This window comes from Chanos chanos, chromosome 3, assembly GCF_902362185.1.
Source record: "Chanos chanos chromosome 3, fChaCha1.1, whole genome shotgun sequence".
Taxonomy (NCBI): Eukaryota; Metazoa; Chordata; class Actinopteri; order Gonorynchiformes; family Chanidae; genus Chanos; species Chanos chanos.
The window spans coordinates 7,312,809-7,330,882 of record NC_044497.1 but is presented as its reverse complement, the minus strand read 5'-3'; the positions used below and the strand labels follow the sequence as shown (position 1 = coordinate 7,330,882).

The 18,074-nt window shown below is 41.6% G+C and overlaps 1 protein-coding gene across 1 annotated transcript in view; it reads left to right on the top strand.

Moving 5' to 3' along the window:
- Positions 1–1,366: 1,366 nt before the first annotated feature.
- asap1b (ArfGAP with SH3 domain, ankyrin repeat and PH domain 1b) overlaps positions 1,367–18,074 on the top strand; it is a 58,623-nt gene continuing 41,915 nt past the window's right edge. The window contains exons 1-3 of the mRNA XM_030767198.1: positions 1,367–1,551; positions 1,957–2,085; positions 3,578–3,704. Coding sequence (XP_030623058.1) covers positions 2,027–2,085; positions 3,578–3,704 — 186 coding nt within the window. The 5' untranslated portion in view covers positions 1,367–1,551; positions 1,957–2,026. The remainder of the gene's footprint in view (positions 1,552–1,956; positions 2,086–3,577; positions 3,705–18,074) is intronic.

Below are 18,074 nucleotides of genomic sequence, written 5' to 3'. Positions count from 1 at the left end.
AGAAATTATGTGGTTTAACAGTCCACAGTCTATATTACAGAGCAGAGGAATTTACATGAACTGGAAACACAGTAAATAATGCGATTGTAAGGGTAAATGGTACAAACTAGGGCATTATGTGAGATCATTGCCGTATAATCCACTTTGTTGTTTTAGGCATTCTGTGTCTGCAGAGTTTTAGATACTGGAAGTTACTGCACTCTCTTAACATGTGTGTTTGGGAACAGCGTACCATTTGAACAACACTCAGCTGCTTACGATCTTTTAACAGCAAAGATTAGAAATCATTAAAAATCCAGACAGCAGCTTCCTGTCTATAAACGCTATGCTAGGCAACAACACTTGTTTAAAAATGCTGCTTTGGCATTTCTCTGAAGAGCTATGTCAAAGGTTTACTGTTTTTTTTTTCTGTCTTAATAGTGCCTTCTTGGACAATGATGTACTGTCATCTTCGATTTATGTAGTCTTTTCTGGCTGGAATCAACATATTTCCTTTCTAACAAAGTCTGGCCAGACAACCACAGCACTGGGAAAAACAGGAAAATGACACATAATGGCCACTTTGCGCTGAAGGATGTAAAAAAATAGCACACAACAAGACTTGGGACTAAATTTTAAATCCGCTGAATGTCTATTTTTGTCTTTTATGAAATGCTTTTTCAGAAGCTATTCAAAGGTTCTTAAAACCCCATAAGGATTCCCGTAGTATTCGTATCAGGTATTAATTAGGTCAATGAAATTTAAAAAGAAAAATCTGATTGCTAATCGGAAGACCGGATTTTAGGTGAGAATACTATACTGTACTATATCAGCTGATAGAATTTCTTTCCCAGCATAATCTACAGAATCCATGCGGTATACACAAACGTTACTTAACATTGAACGTCTGTTTAATATATATCTAAGGTAAAAATCTTATAACTCAGATGCAAAAATGCAATTGATGCAGAACCTCTGCACGTGAATTAAATGTAACGTAAGCCGATTGAATAGCGTGGACTTTTTTTTTTTTTGAGTCCTGTTTACATATTTCAGGAATTGCAATAGGTAACTGGCTACCGAGGTGTACAACGCTACATGTTGTCTTTTCTTCACGTTTCGCGTTCCCTTTAAAGGAGATGAGAGGAGGACCAGAAAACTACTCAGATAACAGCAGAGCATGTGAGGAAACACCACTTCAGCCCGCGTGTTTACACAGATCTCACATTTCCTGTCCGAGGGCTCCTGGATTTCCTCAGTTCCTGGGCCATTAACAGCGGGATCCTGTGTCCATTGTAATTGGCTATTTTTTTCTGCATGCATGGTGGCGTCTCCCTTCCCCTCTACGCAACTGGCCCAGATTTATCTGAGCGCATTTTGGGATAAATCAGACTTTCAGAAGTGAAATGCCTGGATTAAGGGAGTTAGCCAAAATGAGGATAATATGAAGACGTTTTTGGGAAAGTTGAACTGGTTCAACAGATTGCTGGATTTCCATGTAGAGCACAGGACGAGAACTGGAACTCGGAAAGATTTCGGCAAGTTATCAGGTTGCTGAGAGGCGTGGCAAAAGTAATCCAAGTTCTTGAACAATTTATCTTTTTTTTTGTCTTATTGTTTTCTTATTTTATATAAAAACACTCACATACTTTCTCTCTCTCTCTCTCTCTCTCTCTCTCTCTCTCACACACACACACACACACACACACAGTGAGAGAGAAACAGGGAAAGGAAGACAGATGGAGTTCATGGACACTAAATGCTGTCAGGACAAACAAAAATAGTTAAGAGTGATTTGCGAACGTGCCTAACTCTAATTTTTATGAATGTTCAGGGCAAACCAAGCACACACTGTGGACTTATTTAAGTAGCCGACTGTATACTGTAGTGTGCCTATATACTGTAACATTTTCATATTGTAATATGACAAATTGTTGAGCCTTTAGTGACACCGATAATCCAAATGTTTCCGTACAGCGAGACCACGACGAGACAACTCATGTGATTCACACTGATTTAATTACTGGTAGAGGGTTTCTGTGAAGTCATGAGATCATCGTCTTCCCGTTTGTCAAGTTTTTCCTCGAAGGATTCTTTATGGAACCGGTAAGACGTTCACAGTCTTTCTATTTATTTATTTAAGCTCTTATTGTACCACGAGCAACTGCAGGCAACTTCAGACATTTCCACAGGTTCGGAGTGTTAAGATAAATCGCGGGACTCTCGTAAACCCATGTGAGAACTGTATGCAGTTCGCTACTTTACCTCTAGGATGCGCAGTTGTAACATGCAATAGTCTGGAGCTATACCCCCGTATATGATCTTAGTCATGTGGTTAGAGCGGTCCCTAAATACACACACACAAAAATCGTTAAAATACACAATAAAGATAGTAATTGTGATGATGATGATGATGATGACGACAATCATAATCGTTGTTAATTATTATTACCGTTAATAATAATAATAATAATAACAACAACAACAACAACAACAACAATAATAATAATAATATTTGTGGTGACACAAATATTATTATTAGAGGTTCATTGGGCATTAAGGTAGCGACTGAGTGCTGTTAATTTTGATCGAAATCGTGTACCTTAACCTACACTTTTGTGTAAAGTCTGATACGAACTGTTTTTAAAAATACAGTATTACAAAAATTACTTATCAAATTGCCAACTGTTTTCAGTGTGTCAAATAAGGACAAGATGAAGCACTTATTGACATTTTCAGTGAAACAACTGTACAACCAGTAATGGGCGCGTCTACTAGTTAAAATGGTTCTGACTGGAACAGCTGTCTGGATTTTAAATGTTATGAAACGCGTTAAGAAACCGGATAACATAGAACATTGTACACTCTGTGCTCATCAGTCTGCAATTAAATGAATAACTTCACTTGACACACTGTAGCTCTCCGTTAGATTGACGGCCTCCTGAAGCATGCGCAGACTTCTTCCTTGTTTGTCTTCGTCACTGTGGGTGGATGGTTGAAAGAGAGAGAGGCAGTGAGGGAGGGAGTGTGTGCATGAATGTCAAAAAACCGCGCTGCGTATGTAAAGCAGAAACCAAGGGGTTGAAGCAGCGGATGAAGAGTGTTCGGACTGTTTTTTAGACGGAGCATAAATAACACAGGCCTAGTTTAGAAGAATTTGTTGAGACAGAAGAAATACCACACGGGATAGTATCAAGCGAAGATATCTCTAGGAAAAACGTTATGTTGGCATCCGTTATTTCGTTTAGCAGTGTAAATTGAAATCGCAGTTGAAGCACATCAAGCCAAAGCAGTTTTAGGGCAGTGACGGACCTTACGACGTTAAAGGGGGTGAGAGTGTGCAGTCCGTTTCCCAAGGGAGCAGAGAGTGGAGTCAGAAAAGAACCAACCAGCTGAGATATTCGAAGGTAGAAACGTTGAGCGAGAGCTGCTCTTAGCAACATATGGTCCGTTGCGCGTGTAAAGGGACACACAGTCTCACCGTTAGACCATCACTTCATTTGTCTGAGAAGTTGTGTCTGTTTTAAATGCCCTCGGGTCTCTGAGCAAACGTTGTCCTCCTTGTTTTTTTTCCCCCCTGGGCAATATTCAACTATAGGATGCCGGATCAGATATCTGTGTCCGAGTTTCTCTCGGAAACGACAGAGGATTACAACTCTCCTACGACATCCAGTTTCACCACTCGGCTGCAGAGCTGTAGGAATACAGTTAACGTTTTGGAGGAGGTAAGAAAACATTTTGCTTACTCGGATTGCACAAACTTTGGCCCCCACCGATGGCCTGAACAATATCTCTGGTGGGACTTCAAAACACTGATGAGTCAAACCGCGAGAGATGGCCGCTACCCTATCAGAACCAGTTTGTCTGTGGGCGATCTGCTATGCCGCTCACACACACATGGCAGGAGAGCAGCACTGAACCAGCTTCGTGTGGGCAGCTATCTTTGTTGAATAAGTATGCTTGCGTTGTGTTACTGATATCAAAATCAAGGTTATGAGGTTATTAGCAAACATACAGTTGAGCGAAAATTCCGTGATAGGCTGCTCTCTTGTTTACGCATAAAGTACACAAATAAGGTTTCAAACATAGGTTTACACCCAAGTTAGACTTGAAGCTGGCTGTTTATAAGACAACCCATGGTCACATGATGGATGCGCGTTTTTACCCTAAGTGACTGGATCACGTGACTTAAAATAACATAGGTTGGCATTGTAATGGGGTATGAGTTATTCAGGGACTTCTTGATTCCCCCCCCCCCCCCCCCCCCCCTTGTGAAGATGGTAACACTTTCAGTTAATAGACAGCAAGTCTAAACTAGAAAAGTTTATCATTTTGCCTGTAAATGCATAGAGAGGATGCCCCAAATAAACCCTTTCCTGTATAGTGTCACACAGTGCTTGTGATGGCAGATTTATTCATTGTATTACTGTACTGAATGTCAAGATTTTTTATTTTTTTTTATTTTGCGAAGTTGGAAGTAAAGCATTGCATTATACACCGTGGTGTCACAGATGCATGTTACCACTGGATTATATTGTGAGTCATCTTAGAAGTTCTAATTTTATCAAAAGACATTCCAGTCCTATGTCATCATGACTGGTGATTCCTGGTTGGCAGTGTTCTACTTTCAAATATAGAACATCATCATCACAAGCTTCCAGAGTGACTGCACAGCACTGTTCCTGTGGGTTCAGTCAAGTTCAGGAGTGCCATTACAGTGTCTAGCACTTAGACTAAAGAAAAATGAACACACGTCACACGCATGCCCCTGTTACACTGGATCCATGTATAGAGAGTGAGACAGGTCCAGCGTATTCGGTATATAACCTCGGAAATGTTGTTGCGCATGTCCGAGAATTTTGGAACAGTTTTATGCGGAATGGTCAAGACCGTGCGAAAAATGACCGTAAAATTGTGTGGTATAGTCTATATATTCAGGTTAACTGACCAGCAGAGCTGTAACCCAGTCCTTGTTACTGAATTTTTAAGATATATTTTAGGGTTATGCAGACTACAGTCTGTACAGGAATTTTATTCATAAAATTCCTCCTTCTTATCGAAAATGTCCTTCAGTTTTCCCAGATAAGATCTCACCCTACAGAACCATAATAAACCATATGAAGCCAATTCAAACTGCCTACAGCTTTTCCATTTGGTCTCTTTTTAAGGGATCTTAGTCTGAGTGTTGGCTAAACAGTGACCCAATGTGTGAAGCAAAGCTCTCATGAATGCTTATTAAAGCCACAATTAGGGGTAACAGAAGTTTTCTATGCGCAAGAGGATACTAGTATGCTAAATTTTACCTTAAAAGCTTTGATACTTTGATAAGGTCACGAATTGAAGGAAATGTCCATAGCAGTGCACACAAACCCCACCCTCAATGGATAACAACATTAGATGAAGGGTGCTGTACTTTGAATGTGTACTGTTTTAAGTGGAAAAAAAAAAAATTCACTACGTTCGTTGAAAATGACCTGATGAAATGTTTGTTGGATGAACTAATTGGAACCGCATTGCAGAAGTTCATAGACATTGAGAAACTGGTATGCACAATGTATTCTACCACGAAAGTACCCAAAAGACTGAACATTGCTATGAAAATAGAACGAAAGGTTCAGATGAAAGTGAAATCACGCAGTTTGGTTTCTTTTTTCCAAGACAAATGATGTGAAAATACATGTAAACAAACATTTCAGATTGCCAGTGTCTGTCAACGCTACCTTTTATGGACAACAAACAGATTACGCTTTCGAGAGATAAACAGTTTGTTTGTCTTTGATAATGTGATTGGTTAAATGGGGACTGTAATTTTAATTCTGATCATCTTGACACATGTTTTGACATTGCAGTAATTGTAGCACAGGATGCATTTTAAGCTGTTCTTGTAAACCCTGAAATTTATTAAGGCTGTGCAGTTTTGTTTTGATTGCCGCGGGGAACTGTTTTATTCTTTCCCTTGACATGTCTGTTCAGGACTGTGTCTCTGACGTTCTGGTGTTTTGATATGAAATATTTTTTGTTGTTGTTGTTGTTGTTCTGGTACAGAGCTAGCTGCGGTGTGTCGACAACATTGTGCGGATTGTGTTGTGTTGTGATGAGCAGGGAAAGTTTAGCTTGTGTTGGATTCAGAGGCAATGTGTCGTCAGGCGTAGAGAGAGGGGGGGGGGGGGGGGGGGGGGTTGGCTTAGCTGAGCCCCTCCAGCTTTCTGTAACGCGCTAACCATTATGTAACTCAAACACATACACACACACACACACACACTAGCATACAACCACAGAGCAAAGCAGCCAAGCCTAAGCCTGGAGAGGACTGACTGCAGCTGAGAGAGAGAGAGAGAGTGAGTGAGTGAGTGGGGGAGGAAAAGGCAGAAATCTGGCAGTCACAGACAGCTTTAGATATGCTGTGTTCAGATTAAGCCCGACTGTCCGGTTAACGTAAACACTAAAAGAGAGTAACGCTGAGGTAAACCGACGTCCAAACGATCCCACGCGATCCTGTGCTAACGTTTGGACGGTTTCCACGTATGTAGATTCTGTTGCATCTGGACACCCTCCGTGTTACCTCCCGTAGAAAGCACAGGCTTTAAAAGAGCATTCTCAACGTCCTCTTTCTCTGCAGGAGGTCACATAGCATCACGCTACCTTTTGTTTGTGACTGCCACGTGTCAGTAGCCCACAGCCACGAATAACAGCAAGAATCAGTAATCCCTGGTGAGACGGCCTACCCCGTTCGGTCTTTTAGTAACTGAAAATCTTTAAACGTTCAGTTAAAAGAAAAGAAGAAAATCTTTTGAAGGCTGTCTCAGAGGTGCACTTTTCTTCGCGTAAAGGGCAATCTTCCTCTGACAGTGGATTGCACCACACCCCACAGATGTTTTGTCTGTTATTCTTGGTGGGGAGAAAAAAAAAATCATAAGAATAAATTCTGACCTGATTTCTCCCCTTTGCCTCAGTGAAAATCATTGAGAAGGGAAAAAAAAATAATAATAATAATCATGGAGAAGCCCACAGGTTTCCACCACATGAGTTCGTCTGACTTTCCAAATGAAAACAAGGCCTTCATACACTTGTCACATGATTGGCAATGCTGGTCACTGGAGCTAATGCCAGAGTTTTGTTTTTTTTTTTCTTTGCCAGTGCAGAGCAGTGTGTTCCGTCTCTGGCATGCACATTGGCTGGAACAATCTGTGTGTGTGTGTGTGTGGAGCATTAGCAGTGAATGGACTCAGCTCACCCGTAACGTCAAATAAACACAGATCTGAGGTCCTGACTCAGTTATAATGGAGTCTGATGTTTTTTTACAAACAGACATTAGATTTATTTTTTCGTTTTTTTTTTGTAATCTGACATAAACCTTGGTTTGCCATGTTATTTCAGAAGGGAGGAATTATCCGAAAGTTAGCGCTTAATTTGGTGTCAGTGACTTGCATGTCCAGTGAAAAGTCAATATGATGTCAGAACTGAGAGATTTTAAACAGTAAGAGATTTCTATAAACCATTCATAAATTTGGCATTAGTATTCTTAAAGGCGGCTTGGTCAGAGAAATTTCCAGAACCTTGCTGCACGGGTTTAAGACAATCTCTTTACATTCATGAACTGTTTTGACTGGATGACACCGCTACTTGGATTAGCGCATAACAATTTCAGTGCTGTTTCCCCGCGTCTCTGGATGCGTGCGTTCTACAAAATGCTGTCATTCTTAATGTCTTTCCGTGTATACAGTAAAAGTACCCCCCACACACACGCACACCGCTGTATCTTGGTCAGTCCTCAAGTAGATTTTTGTTTATCCCCGTTCGAGAGCAACGGGGTTTTTTTTGTATGTTCGCTGTATCAAGGAAGGGCCGGCGTTATGAATCACGTCGTTGGCTGTGTGCCTCGCAGCTCCGAAGGGCTACGGCCTAAACCAGAACCATCTGGCGGGGAGAGGACGGCCGCCATGCGCGCCGGGCGGCAGTAGCTCTCTCCTCCGGAATTCCAGCACGGAGGAAAAGATCACATGATGCAACACAGCCCTACATTTGCTTGTAACAAAAACCTCAAGCCTCTTTTTTCCCTTTTAAACAATGACACAGTCTGCCCCGAATTAGTGCTGTTACAAGACTTTATCTCAACAACCTAGACAAGTACCGAACATTCTGTAGCACCGATAGCGTGAGTCCGCATACACCTACCAGATGCGTGGCATTGCTCATATAATTTATTGCTCTCCTGCCCTGTAAACGCGGAACAGTTTTCCAGCCTCTCTCCAGTGCTGTAGTGACCTCGTAAAAAAGGACAGGAAAGCGCTTTTGTCTTTCTCAGCGTTTAGAAAAGCAGGTAATCAAAGGCTTAAATTTTTTCCATACCGCAGCAGTTTGGAGTAGTTTGTCTGTGGCTGTCAATAGGAGCTGAAGTCGGGGGCAGTTGACTTTTCTCCTGAAGTTTGAAAACCTGTTGCGAGCTGGAAGGTCAGATTTCCGCTGACAGAATGAATAATAAAATTTGATTAAATTACTGGTGAGTCATGTTGATGTATTGCTTGTGCATAACTTAACAGCATCATGTATAGCCTTAAACACACACACACACACACACACACACTCGGCACAAGAGTGTTTTCTAACTATTTTTGTTTGTGCCAACAGCACTTCAGTCAACATGCACAAACTCTCTCTCTCTCACGCTCATATACGCACAGAGACATACACAGAAGCAGCGTCAGTAGTTCTTTTCTAAAATTATTTTTTCATGCTCTTAATGTACTGACGCCTTTTTTTTTCTTTGCAGTGTCCTGAATGCAGGTTCCCCTGCTTTCTGGCGTGAGCCTCTGTCTGTCTTTTTTTAGCCAACTCATTTCTCTCTGTGTGTTGACAAGGTAAATTATGCAGAGGTACGGAGTGAATATTTAATGATGTAACATGAGGACCCGAGCAAGGCTGCAGGGAATCAGCTCGTACCCCTGACGCACGGCCAGGCTGGGCCCTCTGTTTTACAGTCAAATTCAAATTTAGAAGAAGAGCGTTCCAGTACATTGATTCTTATTGCAAAACTTGGAGTTCTGTAACTTGGACTGGGCCTGTATCACTCTTAGTGGTTTTCACATAATAACTCATATATTATTATATGAAAACAAAAAGACATATGTTTTCCGTGAACGTCGACTAGTGAGAGCCAAGCGTGTTGGAAGTAAAACGGCTTTGCGATCATATAGTGAACACCACAGATCGGTTTGTTACAAGTACACCGCAGCACAAAACCCTTTGCTAATTCAGCTGCAGTTTACATATGTTATGAAGTGTTATAAATCGTTAACAATGGCCGAAATGTGATGTCATGTTTGTGGTATGACATAGTCTAACTGGCTGAGTTTCGCTCCGGTTCAAGAAATGCTTTTAGGACAGAAGTTGGACTAACGTTTCAATTATGTTAATAACTCTGCGTTTCTGTTGATTCACACATTGTTTTTTTGTTTTTGTTTTGTTCTGTTTTGTTTTGTTTTGAAATAAACGGACCATGTAGTGGTGACAGCGTGGCATAAAACCACCCTGCCAAAACAACCCCGTCTTTCATTCAATTGAATTCCCGTAAGCTGAGATTCTGTTTTATAGATTGCAATGGAAGCATTGAGGACTGATTGCAACGCTGTTCGTTGTGTGTTTGTCCGCGCCTGCGTTCACCGTATCGCTCTCTGTTCGCTTGTATTTATCGTAGATGGTCGTAGTTTGAGGCCAGATTCTCGGTCTAGCCATAATAGCGTAAACTTCCTTTCAGTTGTCTATTTATATTTGGACTGCGACGCGTGTAACAATTACAGATTTGATCCGGAGATACGGACTGCACTGAAAATAGCCGAGATCGACTGCCTGCCCGTACTATAACAGGATATGACGCGCTGCCGTAAACATCGCAACCCTAACCAACCTGCCTAAGATAAGGAGAAGGATACAGAGAGTAAACAATTTCCACGTCCCCCTCCTACATCCCCATTCGCCATGACGCGGACTCTTATTCATACCGCACACGCTCTGTTTCGGAACCACTTACGTCAACGGTGTGTAAAAGGTTTTAAAAATACACGATGAACAAGTCAAAGAGAACTCTTTTAAAAGTTAGTCATTCTCATCCTACAGAGAAGGAAATTCCCGTTTTACTAAGTAGGCCTATGCCATGCATCCAGAGCTGGTGAATAATTCCTTTTCTGAAACAGATGGAGGTAAGAAGACACTGATGAGCGCATAGCCAGAGCTGATCAGTCAAGTCTAATCAATATATAATGTATATGGTGTGTAATAGAGTGCCTCTCAGTTTACCTACCAATTTACTGACAAACTAATTAGTTGTGAGCGGACTGATTAATGGTGCCGGATAGGGAATGTTTGGGAAACCATTGCCAATGTAGTGTGTGAGGCATTATTGCTGCAGCTTTGCATAAATGCATTTTGTGGAATGTGCTTTGTGCAGAGGAAGAGACAGGGCCACTGTGGTAGGCCTATCCTTAGCAAAGCCACTGACTTAAGGATGTGGTAAGTTATGCCTCTGAGGGGAAGACTGCCTTGGATTTCCTTTCAGCTCCATTAAATATGCATTTCAGACCGGTTTAACGGGGATCGGGTTCTTCTTCTGAGGCCTTAAACCTGATAGATAGGTAAATGGATGGATAGATGGACATATGGATGGATGGATTGATGGATAGCTGATGAATAACACACATTATTGCCAGGATAAACACAGTGACTCTGGACGCAAATCTTCCACCTCCACTGCCATCAGAGGAAGAACTTTATGTGAGAGTGAACTGCAGGATATCTGCTGCAGCTGAGCACAACAGCCTGGATAACAGGTGTATATAGATCAATATAGAGATTGTGAGTGTGTGTGTGTGTGTGTGTATGCATATGTGTGCGTGTGTGTTTATGCAGGTGTCTGTCTGTGTGCGCGGATGCTTGTGCGGATGCTTACACGTGCGTGTGTGTGTGTGTGTGTGTGTGTGTGTGTATGTGCAGGTGTCTGTCTGTGTGTGCACGGCTGCGTGTGCGTGTACATGTATGTGTGTGTGTGTGTGTGTGCAGTGTCTCAGAGTCCACCGGTGTTGTTATAACAAGTTAGAGAGCTGACCTGACATTACCCATTCAGCAGTTCCTCCCTCACTCAGACTGGGCAGGCCCCAGAGAGACATCGAATTTTAATATAGACAGACGCTCACGAGGACACACACGTGTGTGTGTGCGCGCGTGCGCGTGCGCGTGGCTTTGGATAAAACATACACATATGAACACGAGGAAAAAAAACATAAGACATGCATTTACGCGTGCTGCATGTTGTCACACGGACGCGCTCTCTCATTCATACATGTATGAATGTGAAGTATGACCACACTCACTGCCATTTCTTAATGCTCAGATGTGGCTATGAATGTCTAGGCCACTGGCTATAACATAGTAATAGGTCAGGCTGGCATGGACACCACTGTAGGCCTCTGTTTTATTTGACCACCATATAATCCTTCCCAAAACTCCATCCAGAGAGGAGTTTGTGGTTTGAACTTCTTTGAGAAGAGGTCACGTATGAAAACCGCAGAATGCGCTGGTCAGAGGAGAAATTCCTCCGGGGGAGGAGAGCGTTGTCCCCCCCGGTTTGGAGGGGAAGACGGGACTTTATCTTCTCTCTACGTTGTACGAGCCAAAAGATGAACTGAATGAAATCCAACCCAAGCAAGTGCTAAGATAAGCCTGATTATTTTTCATGTTTACTGAAATCTGTTACGAAATAAATGTATTGAAGTGAGCCAGGTTCTGAAAGTAACATCGTGTACTGGTGTGTCAATTCCTGTGGTCTGGTTAGTGTAATTCTCCTCTAATAAGTATAATAATTACTTTGTATTACACTGTAAGAGGCCAGCAGCTTCTTTGCCATAAACCATAAATTCCCAACTCCAAACAAATGTTACCATGTTATTAAGATAGCTAGTGTTATAAGTACATAAGAGCCTCTCATCTCCCCGTCTCTCTAAGACACACACACACACACACACACACACACACATTCACACACACTCAGAGCTGTAGTCAGGCTATAGTGTGGTGATGAGTGGTGTGTGGCTGTTGGCCAGATTTTCCAGCTGTCGGCTGGTCTGCCCTTCACACTTCTACTCCAGCCCTGCCAGTGTGCCAGGCCCACAGACACAAAGCCCTGTCTGAGACACACACACACACATTCACACACACACTGTGAATGTGCCACAACACTGGCTTTCTCTGAAATTAGCACCAATTACACTCTCTCTCTTTCTCTCTCTCTCTCTCTCTCTCTCTCTCTCTCTCTATATCTCTGTGTGTGTGTGAGACAGGCCTCTTTGAGGTTTTCTTGACTCTTAAGTCAGTGGGTGGGCAGAATCTGACTGTCAGGGTCTCACTGAACATTAAGGATCAAGGATCCCGACTGAGATATCCCCGGAGAAGAGAACATCTCAAGTTAAAAAACCATTTGGAACAATCATTGTTTTAACATTCAGACCTGTGCTTCATTGGCCAAGTCTTACGTTTAAATCCTGTCTGCAATGTAATATGTTTTAATCAGACAGCATAACTGTGTTATCTGCATTGTTCTTGTGCCCTTGGTGATAAATCAGTTTCCGTGGCATAAAGAGAAATGAATAATTACAGCTATCATAGAACACACTGGCATTTTGTGTATCTGACTCATACATCTATAACCCTCTTCAAAAATTAAGCAGCAAACTCGAAAGAGAGCGTCACTTTACAAACCGCCTTAGTTCTTTATAAACACCGATTTTTTTCTTTTATCTTTTTTTTTTCTATCATGCGGCCAGCTGTCGCAAATATTTTCAGGTTTACAGCGTACCTATCTCTAGTTAGTGTGTTACCTTCATCCTTGTCTCAGATACATATGCATATGCTATGTTATTACAAACAGCCCTGCATATTTTCTTTTTCCAGAACAGCCTCGTCTTTTATCAGTCTATCTGTTTATTTTGGGATGTAAATGGGATCTGTGTCCGTTGAATCATCGAACTCATGTCAGTTTGTGCGGTCTGATTCACAGGAATACCACAGAGCGTGTGTAGGTGGAGAGACCTGTGCATCTCTCTGTGTAATGAGGATGCTAATGAGTTGGTTTATATATAGTATATGTTGTATCGTACAATATAGTACTGTGTATTGTGTTAGTTTCACCTCTAAAGGTTTTTTTTTGTTTGCTTGTTTTTTTGTGTGTGTGTTGTTTTGTTTTAATCTGACATATTCGTAATGCGAATTTTGTCAAAGATATGAAGTTACGTGTCTCTGTCTTGGTGGGTGTTGTCAGCCCTGTCTCACAGATGGCTGTCCGTGGCAGCTCATGCACTGTTTTTTTCCACCTGTGCCAAGCCATTGCCAAGGCAACGGCGGAACTCAACAACTCCCCTCACGTCTTTGTCATTTCTCCACACATGTTCTACGGAGCATTCCAGAACCGGACTGAATTCTTCAGTCTGAACGGAGCCGTGTTGCATTGAAAGCCAATGCCTTGTGTTTGGACGTGTGTGTGTGTGTGTGTGTGTGTGTGTGTGTGTGCATAGGCATGAATGTGCATGCACATGAAACAGTTGGTTGTTTCTATAACTCTCTACCACTGACTTTTACAGAATATTTCAAACCTTAAAATAGGACCTAAGATTCGTTTTAAGTTAGACTTTAAAGTCAGTCAACCTCCAGAGGAAAATAACACATTTTTCTAGTATCTCCGTAACTGGAGATGGAGAAACAAGATGAGTGGAAAGAGAACACGGATGACAGGGATGAAATGATTAGGTTTTTCCATTGTGCTGTGACTGCTCGAGGAATCAGAAAAGTTGTGACTTTCTGTGGAATTAAAGATAAAGCCCCATGCACTCCTACAGTGAGTGAATTGGGTATATTGTGGGAAACACATTTTTGCCCTGATTTTATTGATTTTCAAACCGACAGATGATTCATGTGACTATGGTCTTAGGCAGTGACGTTTCTTCCTGTACCTCATATCTGGATCAGGAAAGAGAAAACCTTTGGGATGAGAGGCAAGCAACAGTGGAGCATTAGACAGACTCAAGGTGTGTTCACTGCCGTGGGAACTGTGTAATATCCTTAATTTTCAGTGATTGTGTCGAAGATTCTTAATTTGCTTTAAAAAAAAATTACCCCTTACAATTTGAATCCCTTTTTTTTTTTTTCTTCTTTTTTTCACTAAATACAATCTCGTTTTTGAATCGGAATGTTTTTTTCAGAGAAGCTTTTACAGAATTGTTTTTTTCTGTGTGAAGAGATGTGGAGTATAGCACTAATTCATTTCCAGACTGGATTATTCTGTTGATAACACGCTAGCAGGCCACGTTTCTGTGAATAGCCTGTGACGCTTTTGTTTAAAAAAAAACATCACAGAAAATCACAGAGGACTTCGGCAGCCTAGCGCTCGCACGCTCTCATGCTAAGTTGTGTGACAGGAAACCTTCAGCCTCCTCCGTTAGCTGCTGATGCTCACACGCGCTGACATCTTGTGTTTTGGTTGGAAGAAAATCACCAATGAATTAGCCCACACGAGACTCAGCTGTTTAGTTTCCATTGCAAACTCTGCTTTTGCTAACAGTCTGTGTCCTAATACTGCTACGGTTTAACCAATGTTTACAGGTAAAAATAAAGTTTGGTAAATCCTCTTTTTTTCTGTGTACAACTCACTTAATGAATTTTATGTAAAAAAAAAAAAAAAAAAACAACACTTTTGAGCCATTTTAAATGAGTCTCTTGTGTTTACTGTAGTTTGCATCTGGTGTGTTTGTATCATAATCGTTCGTTATTTTTGTGCTATCACTTAGACATAGTTAGAATTTACATTATGCTGTGATGCTTCATTAATGAAGTGATTATTCAAGATAATTTTCTCTCTCCTGTCCCATTCTCTCTCTATCTCTCGCAAACACACACACACACACTCAAACACACACACTCTCTTACTCTCTCACTCAGTCCTGTTTGTATCCAGGTTTTTTGATACAAAAGCCACAGCAGGGCTATTTTAAGAGACTCTTGCTAAACTTGACTACATTTGTGAATAGGTACAGATGTGATTTGCTGAATTATTGATGAGAACTCCATATTTACCACTGCGTTTTTTTTTGTTGTTTTTTTTCCCCTCTCCCTTTTCATTCACCTTGTTTATCCTAATGGTACGGTCAGAGTGGTATGGAAAGCAGTGTTGTCTTTTCTATGATATTCCTTTTCAGAGTGATCATTTATTAAATAATGTTTCATGCCTATTCTTTGAGCCTTGCTGAATAAAATGTCTTTCACACATAGAGGTATAGTAATCTCCAAAGATTAAAAGAGGCCATCGCGTGAAGAAAGCTGACATGTCATCTTTGTCAGACCAGTTCTTGATCCATTTGATTGAAATGCAAAAATAAAAGTAAACTTCTCTAGATGGTTTTGTGAGCGGAAAGAGGGAGGATGCAAGATTTTCTCATGTGGTTTTCTCATGTTGAAGTGTACAATGCTGTACAAAGCTACCACTGCTTGTCGTTTATGACTTAAAACAAATGAGTGTGGTTTTCAGGAAACGCTGCTCTTTGACCAACGGGGTTGTTCAACTGGTTTGACGCATTCATTCACTTCTGTTAAAATGTCTCTCTCTTTTTTTTTTTTTGTTTAATTATTTCTCAGTGTTTTTTCAAGCAATATCTTCAACAGTATACGTGATATCACCGACGGAGACTAATCTTTATAATTTCGAAGTCTCTCAAATACTCTATTGTGTTGCTCTAGTCTTTGGTCTCTGGAACAGTTCTTAAAAAGAAAAGTAAGAGAAAAACCACGTTATGCTTCTCAGCATCCTGTATTTCAGGATGCCCCCTGCAGTTAACAGAGTTGCTTTGACTTCCTAAAAATCTCTTGAGATGGTGAAAGATCGAAATGATTCACTGTTTGTTCGTGAGGAAGAACACCAACGGTCCTGTCGATTTAAAAATAGTAGAGGGTTTTAGAGGGGAGCACACTGCCCAGTGAATCAGCTAGCAAAAAAAAAAACAAAAAAACTTTTCAACCATGCTCTTAATCGTTCTCTGTCTGCGTACCCCCCCCCCCCCTTTTTATTTTTACCCATCCAGCTGCTGATCTGACCGCACTCAAAAATGTGATTCATAATCTCATGAGTTCTGCCGCTCATGGAAACAAACGAGGTCACATCGGATACCAGCGCTTGAGAGAGTAGCGTAAGCTTGTCAGGAATGCATCCTGTTCATGGCGACTGTGCTCCATTAGCGAGTGAGAGGGCTATCACTGTGTGATTTTGTGAGTGTGTGTGTGTGTGTGTGTGTGTGTGTGCGTGCGTGCGTGTGCAGTAGTAGAGGTTTAGTCATCACTGCTTAACACCAGTCACACTAAGCCTGAGTGCCTGACAGATGTTGACCCCTCCCATCCGTACACACTCTCCCCGTTTCCAACTGGTCCAGGAGAAGGGGGGCGGGGAGAAAATCCCAGTCTAAAAGCCAGCCTACCAAAGCTCAGTTAGCACGAGCTAAAGGTAATCCTCCACATCTTTTAGAAACACTGCATATAATACACTCCACAGCTGTTCCACAGTGGGAACAGACAGACGTGGAAGGCCAACTATCAGACTTCCTGCACCCTTCCCCGATAACGTCCAGTAAACAAACAAACAAACAAGAGCTGGCAGGGGGGTCCGTAGATGAGCACCAGGCGTCACGCTGTGAGGAAGTTGAGGATTCACATAAGGACAGTTGTCCAGGTAGCCATAGCAAGAGCACGTTGAGTAAGGATTGTCTGAGATGAGTAAGGGGCGGACCATTAGGGAAGGGGGTTCGCTCTAACACACAAACTGAGCATTGCCTGGAGGAAAATGAACCTCGCGTTGTCACCAGCAGATACTACAGCTGCAGTAGCAGTTGGCTCCGTTCTGCCGTCTGGCCTATCCGTCGATGTAATCAATTTCACGGGTTGTAAAGACATTCGCCGATTACCCTTTTGTTCGGACATTAATCAGGCTGCCGCTGTGTTTGTATTACTCTTGTGTGAACTAATTACAGTGTTGTACAGGTGTAGTAAGGTTGTATTACACATCCATTGCTCCATATGTCACCAGTATCTTTCGTCAGTGCTTACAGAAAGAAGCTTTTATCAGCAGAGAATTGAACTAAGATAAGATCCCTTGTTTTGTAGTGACATGTGTTTGACTGAAATAACCTCAGGTGTCGCTCCTTGGATGTGGGAATAAGATAGCTTTCTGGCTACGTGATGAAAATCCGCATTATCATAAAAAGACTTTACGCAAACGTCTCTCACCGTCCTACTTCTGTATAAATAGAGGAAGATATGAAAAAGACCTGATCCGGTTTCCCTCCGTCTCACATATACAATATCAGATTTACTGTAGGGGAGCTTGGCGTTATGCCTGAATATGACTCCTATTTGCAACAGTTACATGCCTGTCTTGGTTTCACTCTGTTCATTATTTAAGGTTTTGCATAACATTTGAATCGAAAACCAACACCACAGACTCTGTTTCAGATATGCCCATATGTGAAACCGCATCTAGGCTGGCTTCTGGCTTATAATTGTAGCTAATCAAGGCAAGAAAAACGGCATTAATTAATTTTTGCTGCACTGGAAAACAAATCCATGTAGAGATGATGTTGATTGTCTGCTAATCAGGCGCTATCTCATCTCCCAAAGGTCGAGCCAGTAAACACAGAGAAGCTTGAAAAACAACACAAGTTTTTCAGTACTTCAACGCTTCAGTAGTTAGTTGCACTGTTGACTGAAAGCGCTTACAGACACCGTTAGCTTACCCTACACGTCCGTTAAGTAAGGTCCAGAAAAGCCATGCCTCTTCCTCGCTGCTGTCAAGAAAGAAATGGGTTAATTAGAGGGAAGAAAAGGTGTTAAAGATGTCCACCACATTTATTTTTATTTTTACCATCAGCATCCTTCTTAGTCATTCACACCTCTTTTATATCATATGTGAGTTTTTCCACCTCATCCTCCTCACCTTTGCACTTTAACGACTGTCTTTTCTTTTTTTTCTTCTCCTTCTTTTTTTATTGGTTTTGTTTTTTTCTTTTCAGTGC